The 12708-nt window shown below is 38.5% G+C and overlaps 1 protein-coding gene across 1 annotated transcript in view; it reads left to right on the top strand.

Annotated features, from left to right (window-relative positions):
- The window catches only part of Adam23 (ADAM metallopeptidase domain 23), a 165580-nt gene extending 160850 nt beyond the window's left edge, over positions 1-4730 (top strand). Inside the window, exon 27 of the mRNA XM_010616208.3 lies at positions 4598-4730. Coding sequence (XP_010614510.1) covers positions 4598-4646 — 49 coding nt within the window. The 3' untranslated portion in view covers positions 4647-4730. The remainder of the gene's footprint in view (positions 1-4597) is intronic.
- The last annotated feature ends 7978 nt before the right edge of the window (positions 4731-12708 follow it).

A 12708-nucleotide genomic window follows, 5' to 3' on the forward strand; every position in this document is an offset into this window, starting at 1 on the left:
GTTTTTTGCTAATTGAACTGAAAGCATTTACGCATTTCTTTAAGCTCCGTGTAAATAAAAAACAAAGGTTCCTTTAGGATCTAAAGTGAATATAGTTTGTAACAAAGATTGCTCTAAATACTGCTATTGGGAATCCATCTTGGAATTGTGTTTTTATTACTAGAAATGAGCAAAGTCACCTGAAGAATATGAATGCATGTAAGCTTTTAGAATAAAGAAAAATTTATTAATTGCTCAGAAAGATAACTACTCTTCTTAATATGACATTCCTTAGGTATAATACTCTGAGATGTGGGAGAAGTAGCTTATCATCCATCTGTGGTCTGCTCAAATACACAAGTATAAATAGAAATACAGCTATTCTGTGAGCCCTGACATTGCCTGCCTTTCTTTATAGCTCTTTTCTTAAACCATATTTTTAGAACAGAAATACATGACAGAAAGCATGAGTATATGTGTGTGGGTACATGTATGAATGCATGCCCGTGTGTGTAAAATGATGATAATTTATCAATTATTGTGATCTGAAATTAATACAAAATTAGGTTACTTCTTTTCAACAAAAATAGCAGAGTCTTAAAACTTTGGTTAATGCAAACAAGACTTTCACAGGAAGGTTGTAGAATTTTTAAAAATAAAAAATTCTTTATTTGGTTGGTTATTAAAATTTTACATATTGTGACATGTTGAGTCAAGTGGTGGGTATAGTTTAGTAACCTTGGTGAATCCCATCCTCCATATTCCAGAAGTGTGAGGACACTAAAGGATGATTTAGTCTACAGATTCCCAGGTGTTTAGGGTCTTAAGATTTACCCCTGGGAAATCCCTGGAAAATGAAAATAGGCACGAGGCACACAGTTTATCCACCTTTCCCCTATATCTGCCTTTATTTTTGTTCACAATAAGCTCCTTTTTCTCTTCATCACCTACACAGAGCATACATTTATGAATCTGTGACACAGAAGATTCTTAACCTCTTGTCCTGGTTGACTCATGGAAGCACTTGATGCCCACCTTAATGCTAGATGATAATGCTCTTGATCAAACTGTTAAACCCATTGATTTTGCTGGATATTAGAACAAATCAAGCAGATGATAGATAATTTTAGTATTATCTTCCTCAAAGCTTGCTTAGGAAAAATAAAATGAGAATTTCATATATGCATTTAAAAATGAACAGGATTATATTATTACTTTGGGCAAGGCTACATATCTGACATTCCCAAATTTACATACAGGCATTTAGACATGAGCACTGTGGTTATTTTTATGCACACAATATTTATCAACAACATAGTTGATGGTAATAGGAAAAGAGAAACTCTTGATGCTAAGAAAGGAACATAAAGATTAACAGTGTCACAGTTTGTCGGCAGTTCAGGTCACACAGATTCCAGGCTACATATTGAGCTTTGCCACCATATTATAACATCTTGCTCTGTGGAGCCCGACCACATCTCCCTCTGTCCCACTGCTGTTCTCTGTGGGGTCCAGTGGCAAAGTGGGTGTCCATCACTGCCAACAGTGGCCGTGCTTGCCTCCCAGAGCAGCTCCTGAGAGTCAACATCTTCATTTACTACATGAATAATTATTGTAAATTCATGAGTAATATGTGATTTCCCTTCTCTCTCTGAGAAGTCACTAAGGCTCCAAGTTCATACTGAGCCTGACTTTGGCTCTTAAGAGATTCTCTTTGACCTATGCTCCATTTTGTTAGACATGCTGAAGAAAAGATGGTCTGTGTGCTTAGCTATAAAATGAAATTTAAAGGGTTGTACCTAAGAAAGTAATTCAGTCTTGCTAATTATATATACTATGCCTTTGGAGGGAAAGAGAGGATGTTTTATTTTTATAGAATTAGAAAATGGAATAAATTTTATCTAGTTTCTCTGTAAAGAAGATAAGTAGACTGCTGTTTTTTTTAAGTTCCATAACCGTACTCCAGTGCAAAATAAGGAACCATGTTCCCTGTTGCTCCTGGTCTAGGCACTTTTTACCAGGTGGTGTTGGTGTTAGGTTGCCCAGGAAGATGCAGTGCATTTCCTTGACACAGCCACCCTTGGACAAGAACTCAGTCTAAGGTGGCCTATGAGGGATTTGGTGAGGCGTCCTTGGGAGTGGTCAGGGGGATTCAGCATAGAAAAAATGAGACTGTGATAGCAATAGACAAGAATAGGAGAACTGGAAGCTTTATAGCTCTGGGATGGCTATTAATACCTAGAATTTTAAATTTGTGTAGATGTGCATGTGAGTAATATATATATGTTAGAGACAGAAATCCAGATATATCGGAAGTAGCAAAAAATGATGAAAACCATGTCATTGTGAGGTTTATAGAGTATGTTAATATTTTATAATGACCCAGAAATATCTCGTGGGTTATAAAAAAGTTAATTGCCTTTGGAATTCCACTGAGCAAAGAGTATTCAGAAGAAGCAGTAGGAGACAGCAGGGGCCTACCCACAATAGTTGTGGTTTCACATTAAAATTGAACAAACAAAAAATTCAGAACAGGCCATTCTCAACAGACAGTGGCCCATCGTGGGTTTTACAGTTTTAAGTGGGAGACTTGACGGTCTCCTTACTGCAGGGTGTCCCTTTCTGTTCTTGTCACTTGTTTCTTCTGTCCTGGACTGCCAGCATATCTTTCCCTGACATGAGCAGCAGTGGAAGAATAAAGGTCCTGCATTCCCCCCTCCCAGGGATGCATATTTTGCAGTGAAAGCACATGTTTCTGCAGGGTAGTTTGCTTCCCTGGCCTTACAGGAACCTAGTCACCAGTAGAACATTGCTCTATAAAGAAATGCAGTCTAAGCTTCACAAGCCTTTTAAAAGGTTCATACACCTTTGCATATGAGAGGTTGCTTGGGTGTTATGTCAGGCTAAAGTGGAATTTCATATCTTCATTGAAAAATCACCTTGGACATGGCAGCTTGTCTGACTTTTCCTGCATTTAGATTACAAAATTTAGATCAGGCAGTATAATCTACATGCGCAGTGCAAGGTTAGTTTGCTCTTCTGCATTCAGATGAATTGAAGAGATACTAGTTTAACATTTCTCCTGAGTTCTAACAATGCATAGCTAACTCATTAGGAACCCCTGGTCCCTGAGGGTCATTTCTCAAGTCCGGGTAGTTGGTGTCTTTTGCGTCTGACTCACAGCAGCGAAACATGGCCCTCAAAATCTACGTCAGGGCAGCGGGTCTAGGGCAGCAGACACAGATCTGTGCACCACAGCTAACTGACTCACAGCTAACTGACTCAATGTAGGTAAATTGCAGGAGGCTTCCCATTTAACCACCTTATTTCCTGGGCAGCAAGTATCACCGTTGCTTGCTTTTAAGAATACTGACTCAAAAGAAGACATGGTGGCTATTGTGAAGCAAAACAAGTAGCTCTGTTTCAAATAGTATTTGCTGCAGTGAATTACTCAGTAGGTCAACATACCACAGACTACTTAGACCATACCTGAAAGTGTTTTAATGAAAACTTTTAAGGGAACAGAAGTTTTATTTAAAAATATTTATGTTTGCTAGTTCAAAAGAGAAGCATCAAAGTGGTCATTTTGGGAACAAGAAGAATGCAGGATGCCTTTCTGCATATTTGAGCTTTGGTGTTGTGTTTATTTTAAACTACTGGTGGGGGAGGAGGACTCTATCTTGAAGGTTTTTGTTTTTAGGCCCTGAGTGAGGGGCAAGGGAAGGAGGGATCTGGGGACACCTCAGTCTCCAGCATTGCATGATACCTCAGTGGCAGAGCGTTGCACTCGCCAGTATGCAGACCAATGCATGAGCCCCTTGCTTGATGCCCCACATGAAACCAGATCATGGGGAGGTTACAGACAACTTTTAGTGTTGCCTTGTAGTGTCTTGCTGGTTCTTTCTTTTCTCTTTTCAAACATAGGAACCACTTGTTAGGAGACTGGACACTGTGAGCAAGGCATTTTAACTTGCTTATTTTCAACCGTGCTAAATTGCTGCATTGCTTAACTAACCCAAACCTGTGTCCATGCTCCTTTGAGTGTACCGTCTAACTGTGCACTCTGTTTATCAACTTTCTAGTTTGAAAATGCTTGTTGCATAGAGGAGTAAGAGCTCACACACCCAAGGCAGAAGAAAACTGAGTAGAGCAAGGCCTTTTTTGCCACACTGGCAAAGGTCAGCCCACTGGGACAGAGCTCGGGATTGGAGGGAAGCAACTACAAGACCTTCAGAATTCTTCTCAGCCCCTCCCGTGAAGCTCTTACGTGGAAGGGGCCTCCTTGTAATCACTTTCATCTAGTGAATAGATGATGTCATTTACTTCTGAAATAAGACAAAATGGGCTTTGGAATTTCATTGTGATTGAAAATGAGCAATGTGAAATTTCTTTTGATCTTCACAAAACTGCATAGTCTAGTCGGGAGGGGTAAAGACATTTAAAAGCATTAGGGTCTTTGTGTTTCCAGTTATTTTGGAGACTGCCTCTGTGTGAGTTGATTACTTTGCTCTGAAACTAGCATTATTGTCATTATCATCACTTTCTCTCATCATCATCTGATTAATATTGTGGATTTCTCTCCCCTCTGCTTACATCTTCTTTTGACGCACTCTGGAAGAAATGTCAAGAAGAGGAGATTTGATCCTACTCAGCAAGGCCCCATCTGAATCAACTGCACTGGACGCAAACCACCTTGCACTGTTGGGTTCTGGGTATGATATACTGGCAGCAGTGTTAGCAGAACTGTTAAGTCTTTAAACCAGAACTTTGGGTGGTCATGACTACAGAGTTAAAGTCGGGGTGACAAAGATGGGAGTAAAAGAAAACTGTCCCTCTTTTGAAATAATTTGAAAGAACCCCTCCCACCATCTGTCAATACAAGGGGGGGAGTTTAAAAGATCATGTTATAAAAAGAACTGTTCAGAATCTTTTTTTTTCCTAACTAAAGGAGAAAGGAACAAAAAAATTAAGTGCAATAAAAGACCCATTAAAACAGCAAGTGATTTTTCCCCTCAGCCTGCTGGCACTTGTGTCTTCAAAATGATTTGGCATGATTTTTTTTCTTTTATTAACAACGACAAACTCCAGTGGCATGAAGATCCAATTTTCGAAAGGGTAAAAACTGCATGGCATATTTATACCAACCAGCTAGCAAGCCTCCGCAAAACCTACAGTGGAATTCGTTAGGGGAAGGTGACAGATGAACTTAAAGAAGCTGCCTGGGCTTAACGGACCCCTCCTGCAGCCCTACCCGCAACCCCTTGCCTGCACTCTGAGAGCCCCACTCTCCATTCTGGACCAGCCCATGGCAGAACTCCGCGGACCGTGCTCTTGTTCATTCATTTCCCCCATTGTTTTTTTCTTCCTGGACCAAGCATCTTTGGAAATGGGAGCTGGAATTTGAACCATGATCCTACTGTATAGTTGTTTTATAAATGTAAATATGGAAATAAGAGATTTTGACACATCATTTTCACTTGTCTGAATTGAAATCTTTTTCTTGTAAAGATTCTCTATAAATTTGTTTGTTGCTTGCCCCCGATCTTTTTATTTCTTTCCTCTTGTTCTTCTTTCTTTCCTTCTTTGTCTCTGTCCTCTATCGTAACATGTCTGATTGTTGGTCTATCTTAAAAAGACAGCTGTAGCCACAGATGCAGGGAGTTTGGGCACGAAACAGGTGCAACTTAATGTTAGTATGTTTGAAACCAAAATAAACAAATGGGGGACACAAACAACAAATTAACCCATATCAAAAACAAAAATTATGTAAATGAAAATATACGTTACTCACAAGTCTCTAAAATTTTTAATGTCATAGACATGTATATACTGTAAGAAAGTACACACCCTCTCAAATTAATCACAGAAGTGCCAAGCTCATGATTTTAATTTTTGGTTGTGACAATTTTCTTTCCTTGTCTTTAATGTGAAAGGAAGATTAACTTAAAGCCTTAAATTAAAAAAAAATAATAATTTTTACATGTTGAAAGCTTGGAAAAAATTAAGCTTTCCATTTTATTCATATCATCAATATTTCATTCATGCTTCATTTTCCTGCCTCAAATCTATATGGTAGAACCCCATTGTAAAGGTGGTAATGGGGACAGAAGCAGCAATTAGCCTGGTTCTCAGCATTGCGAGAAGAGGCTATAATTTGGTATGTGGTGTTTCCAGGAAACCTTGAGTGACCCACCTTACTCTGTGGACCCTGGAATGTTGTGCTGGATTAGAAAGGGATTCCACTGTGGGCAATGTGCATTCTTTTCCCTCCAGGCAGATTTGCAGATGTAATCTTGGGATTCCCAAGTCCCTCTGAGTTTCCTTCACTTTCACTAATTTCTTTGATTTATGGTAAAGAGAGCTTCCATTCAAGTGTCAAGTGAACAAGTTAACAAAGAAATTTTGTCCTAGCTTTGTCTTGAATGTACAGACTTCTACAAAGTCACTTTAATAAGCAGCCACCCAGAGATGAGTTTAACTAAAGGTCTTAGAGAGCTCCATATGCACCCCCCCAACTTCACCAGTGTCCTCTTTTTAGGCATAAGACATGCAGTTGTGCTACTCTTGGTATAAATCAGTTGCTGAAAAAAGCAAGGTTCATAACAGCACTTTTACAACTTTTTCTTTGACTTTGGAAAGGGTGATGTTGTGAAACATACTGATTAAACCAGTGGTATTTTCCGCTTCCAAGGAATTCTTAACTCTAAGACTGTCACGATCATAGATCAGAGACTTAATTTCTATAAGCAACCATAGACCATAACTTAACATCTTAATCCTATTATTGCTTCTGAGTAATAGGTGCTACACAGGTATGCAGTTTTTCTCTAGAACTTGTTCTCTGTTTATATCATAACAACAGGGCTATCTATAAGGTTCATCAGCCTTACTCTTGGTTTCATAAGACACAGGTTGTATCCCTTTACTGAGTAGTGATGGCTTTTTTCAGCTCAGAGGAAGGCTGGAGGAAACTCAGATGACTTGATATCTCTCCCTGCCTGGCATTGCTTAGTGGAGTCTTCTTCACTGGGAGATACAGAGCTGCTGCTAACTGCACCATGCACAATTCATTACAATTCCAGAGGCACCATGTTGATTTAATAGACATAAAACAATGGTGGTTACAAAGTAGGTTTCTATTATTAACTTTTGAGCATTTCACAAACAACATTGTAAATGTGCGATGTTATGTTTTAAATCAGACCACAGTGGTCCCCAAATATTATGTACATATGACAAATGTCAGTGTAACTTTTCATTATGCTGGCAGTTCCATAGGTAACCAAACCTATGCTCCAATGTTAAATTATTTGTGTGTATATGTAAAATACACAAGCTTTAAGCGTTGTGTGTGAATATGAACGGTAATACAACCATATTGTTAAACAGTGGATTAACATTATTTTTGGTGGTATTGGATTATGTAGTTTCAAACTCTTTGCTGCATTTTCTCTTGCATGTGACATTCATTTGCCAATTTTTGTGGTATAGATGCTCCTTTTTATTAATTTGAGCTCAAAGCACAAGCATATCACTGTTTAATGTTACCCAACAAGAGTGGTAAGTGATGATCAGATTCCCATTTCACCTGCTGTACTTTTGCTGTGATGATTAATGGCACTTGGATGAGGAGACGTACGCTAATTTCATTGCTCACCTGGGATAGTGCATGAGCCCACTGAATTAGAGCTACTCCTGCTAGACAAATGAGCAGTACACATAGGTGCATGTCACGAAACAAGTCACAAAGAGCTGTGGAGTTTTACCAAGTGATGTGTGTGGGGATTTTTGTTTTTGTTTTTAACTATGCAAAGGTGGGAAATGCACACACTTTTCAAGACTGATGTTTGAAGAACTTTGCAAACAATACTTGAATGCTTTTTTTTGTCATCCCATCATGTTTTATAGTCATTGTTGCTTTCATGGTTAATTTTTATTTTTAAATGGTTTGTAATTTTTTAAGCGTACAACCTGAAGTTTTGTTTGAAGTTAATAAATTCATTTATATCTTGTTGGCTGCCTATGAATGGAGAGTCACTAGTCATTGTATGCATCTTTTAGTCTGTATTAAAACTTGGGTTAATGTAGAATGTGTAGCTTTATGCTTTGATCATTTTTTCCTTCAGTCCCTTTTCTCTGTTTTCCTGCATTGTTGGTTAAATGGCTATGTGCCTGATATCATCAGAGTTTTAGCACCAGTCTCAAAGGCTCACTGATAATTTAAGCAATCAATGAGCAAAATAAAATCTTTGATTAATGATAAATAGAGTCCTCATTAGGAATTAGTTTTACTTGATTCATTGCAAATTCATTGCTTTTTATAAATGAGAAAGCATATGATTATTAATTTTTGAATTATTTATTATTTAAAAATTTTTAAGTTTCTCTTCTGAGTTTAAAAGGTAGATACTTAGTAATAAGAGCCACATTTTGCTTCCTATCACATTTATAACTAAGCTATTAAAAACCTATTAAAAATAGAAAAAACTGATTATGCACATTACATTATCAAAATATTCAAAACAGAAGGTACTTCCTTAGGCTTCAACTGAATCTGATCACTGTGTTATATTCTTCATGAATTTCTTGTCACTTCTATCCCTCAGTTTGGCCTTTAGCATCACCTGTATGTTATATAAAATTGAGCTGCCACAATGACACACAGATGCTAATTGCTGACATATTCCTTCTAGAAAAGTCTTGCAGGACTCTTCATTTCCGATAGGATACATTCCAGACTTTGTAATGTGGCTTACTGTTCTGCCTGCCTTTATGACCTCACCCCCATTGATTTTTCTAGCTTCACTGACTCATTCTTTCTTAGCTACTTAAAGTTCCCCTTACCCAAGTCTGAATAATCTTTCAACTCTAGGCCCATAATTTATTACCCATAATTCATTTGTTTCTATGTCATTTCATGTAATAAAGGAAATACAGAAACATTTGTAAATAGTATGAATGTTATATTTTAAAAAGCATATTAGAGTGCCATTTATATTTGACTTTGACCGAGTGATCTGCTGTTTTTGCTTATTGCCCTTCAAGTCACTCTGTTTTTTGAGGTTGCCATTGAAATGAGTCTGCTCTGTGTTCCCTGGGTAACTGATTGAAAAAGTTGACACAGAAACCAGAAACTCTCTAGATAATAGAAGAGCGGCCTCAGAGTTAAAAATTTGGTGTGAATAATTAGGTAGATAATCTGTGTGTTCAAAATGGGATTCCTAAATAACATTTAAAGCAGGTGCCCTTAAGGTTAATGTGCCAAGGTTAGGGACTTCTCAATAATTTATTCATTCAACAAATATTTATTAAGCCTTCTAGAAACTCCTTAAGCCTTCCAGGAAATTGAAGAAACAAAAGAAAATCCTTATCATAAAATTGCTGTCAGTTTAGCGACAAGATTATGTAGATATATATTGTTTTAAAAGAAAAATTTCTGATCCCAAAGTCATAAGAAAACAAAGAATGAGAATGGGGAGTAAAGAGAAAGAACTGACAGGCAGACAAGAGAGGATACAGAAAGGCTTTCTGAAACAAGTGAGTTTCAAACTACCTTGAACAATGACAAGAGTTCCCCCACTGTCATAGAATAAAAGCATACTCAACGCACAAGAAGCAACTTGTACCAAGACCTGGCAGGAGGAGCCAGACGTTGGGGGTAAGTAGAGTTACATGTCAGATCTACTCAGCCTGTTTTCTTTCACTTTCTCTGCCTCCCTTTTCCATTTTTCCTGCCTACCTTTCACAAACACTTGATCAGTAAGAATCCTACAGTAGTTCTATGCCGGGCTCCAGTGACTCATTGATGAGCCCCCAGTCTTGTTAGCAATGCTCAAATGCAATATGATTAGTGCCCTAATAGATGTATTAGGTATTTTCAGAAAACGAGAGGAAAAACTTTCCACTTTGATCTTGGAATCAGGGGGGCTCTGAGAGGTGATATTTGCGCAAAAGGCTGTGCCTGTGCAATTGGACCAAAATCAGAATCCCTTGTGTTCAGCCAGGGCTCACTCAGTTTGGAGGGAGGGTATTCATGAATGGCTTGGAAGTAGAACAACTGGTAATATTCGTGTCTAATTATTTACTCCAGATATCTAAGTATCTTTTTTGTGTCAAGATTATGATCTAAGAACCTTATATTTTTAGTTGTTTTCCCACTACTATGCTCATTGTGAGTCAGTCTCCAATGCCTGAGGCTATCATTAATGACAAAGAGAGCTTGATCTGATTTACAAATGTCTAATATTTTCTTAGCATAAATATTCCTGGCTAATCTCATTCTGGGGTGAGAGGGTGGATAAGAACCATAAATGCTTTCAAAGCATCACTTAGTAAGGCTTCATTAATGAAGGGTGGAAATCATTTTCCAAGTGTAGGCACACTTCCAATCCACCAAAGTTAGGGTTTATTTATCTGTAATGCCTTGGAGGGGAAGTTACCATTCCTCAGCCTTTGCAGAAGCCTATTTGCAGGTCTGGCTCCTCTGACTAGAATAAGTTCTTGGTCAGATGTCTGACTTCTAGAGAGAAAAAATGACATGGTCCCTCATCACACAGAAGTACCTGTCCTGCTGGAACCTGTTGATGCATCCCTTCCAGCTGACTGCACCTGATGTTACATGTGACCCATCAGAGTCCATCTTTAGAAGAACATTTCCTTCCTTCCTTCCTTCCTTCCTTCCTTCCTTCCTTCCTTTCTTTCTTTTTTTTTTTTTTTGGTACGATAGTTTGAACTCAGGTCCTTACTGGTTGAACCACTGAGCTAAATCCCCGGCCTTAGAAAAACATTAGTCTGACTCTAATTGGTCATTTCTAGGACTTTCAATACTGGAAGTTATCAATAGCCAAATTGGCTCAGTAAATCAATTGGCCCTACCAAAAAAAAAAAGAGGCAAAACAAGATGAAAAATCTTCATCCTGAGTGATGGAGAGTTCTTCAGATCTCTCTGGAGCTTGAAATAGCTTCCAGCCTTCAGGAGGTAAATGAGCTTGCAGCAGAGTAGGACCTGGTCTCAGGATGAAGAGAGAAAAAGGTAATTTGGATTGTAAATGACATCAGGGCAGCCAGTGTTTAGTAGCAAGAAACAGAGCCTTGAAGAGCCACTGTAGCTCCAGTAGAGATAGTGAATGGCATGCACAGTAGGTTTAAATTGCTTTTACTACCTATTTAAGGGGCCACAATGCAAGAGTCACAAAACCCCAAGGTTTTCTAGAGAGTCAGTTCCCAAGGTGAACAGAGGTGGCAGTACATGGGACAAGCAAGTTGAGGGTTTGCCCAAGAGCATGCACTGTCCTGAGGTGAGCAGCTTCTACTCAGTTCCAGCAATTGTCACTATACTGTATGGTTTAAAGTTATACCTTTAAATGTCCATTCCATTTATTTTTCTAGAGAAGCTAAAAATCCAGATGTTTATGTGAAAGTATTAATATTTTAAATGGCAAAGCCCATAATCCTTTCAAAATACTGTGTGGATCAAGATGGTGCAAAGGGAACCTGTCTTCACATAGGATTGAGCCTATTGGCCCCAAGTATGTAACTACTGCCTGAAATAATAGGAAATTCTCATGTGAAGAACCAGAAATCATCAGATAGCTCTAATGAGTATGCATCCTGGCAGGGCCTTGCTTCCAGTTATGGAAACAGGGTGCCATTTGAAGAGTCATGCAGGTAGTCCCTTGAGCCTGCCACTTTCAGTGTTGATTTACAGTTGCTTAATGTGGCTAAGGAGCAGCTACTGAAAGCCACAGAATATCAAGGAGCACCTGCCAGAGATATTTCATTTGGGTGGTGTTCTGTGCACCCACATTATTCATTTGTGGGAAATGATCTAACCCTGCATTAGCAAAGAGGCTTTGTCACTGCTTCTTGCTGAACACTTGGTAAAGCTCTATATTAATGCCCACTAAGTCATCTTTGTGGCTGCCTAAATCCTGAGCCATCAACCATCAGTTGGACAGAGTGCTGTAGTTGATTGTGGATATCTCCTCCTGGCAACCAGAAGTACCTGACTATATCCAAATAAATCATAAGACACTCTTTCTAATTTAACTCTGATGGTCAGTTATATAAAGGGATTAATCAGTCAATCCAGGAAAATAAAAGGATACTTGAACAAAGAAATGCAGAAGCTGAAAAGCACAACAGGAAAGAACAACTATTTTAAGTATTATTTTCTGATTGTATATGTAGAAAATCAGGAGACAATTGGAAAACAATTTTAAAGAAGTAAAGTTATATCATTTTAAGACTTACAAGGTAATCTCAATATTTTGTTAATGTCTTCAACCACTCTAATTTCTTGTTTTTTCCCACAATCACAGAAACCATCTAAAAAGCTAGGTAGCCAGTGATTCCCTCAAGGAGTCTGTATTTCCATTCCCTGCTCACTGTGCGTGTGTGTGTGTGTGTGTGTGTGTGTGTGTGTCTCCCTGTGTTCCATGTTTTCCTTTCAGAAAAGGATGAGGCAGCATCTTTAGGGTAAGAAAAACCTTCCTCTCCTTCCCACAACCCCATCAAATGCATTTGGGTACCACCTCAAGTGTTACCTTTTCATCACATTTTCTGAATTGTCCATAATATTCTATGTACTGAAAGTGCAGGAACTCCACTTAGTGGCAGAGCTGGGATGAAGCCTTTGGTATTTTAGGTTCCAGAGCCCATGCTCTCTGTTCACATCACTTGATTGCCCTTCTTTTATTTCCACTTGATAATTGGTATAGCTCACAGTTG

This window comes from Fukomys damarensis, unplaced genomic scaffold (genome assembly GCF_012274545.1).
Source record: "Fukomys damarensis isolate Sample0158 unplaced genomic scaffold, DMR_v1.0_HiC HiC_scaffold_16, whole genome shotgun sequence".
In the NCBI taxonomy this organism is placed as follows: Eukaryota; Metazoa; Chordata; class Mammalia; order Rodentia; family Bathyergidae; genus Fukomys; species Fukomys damarensis.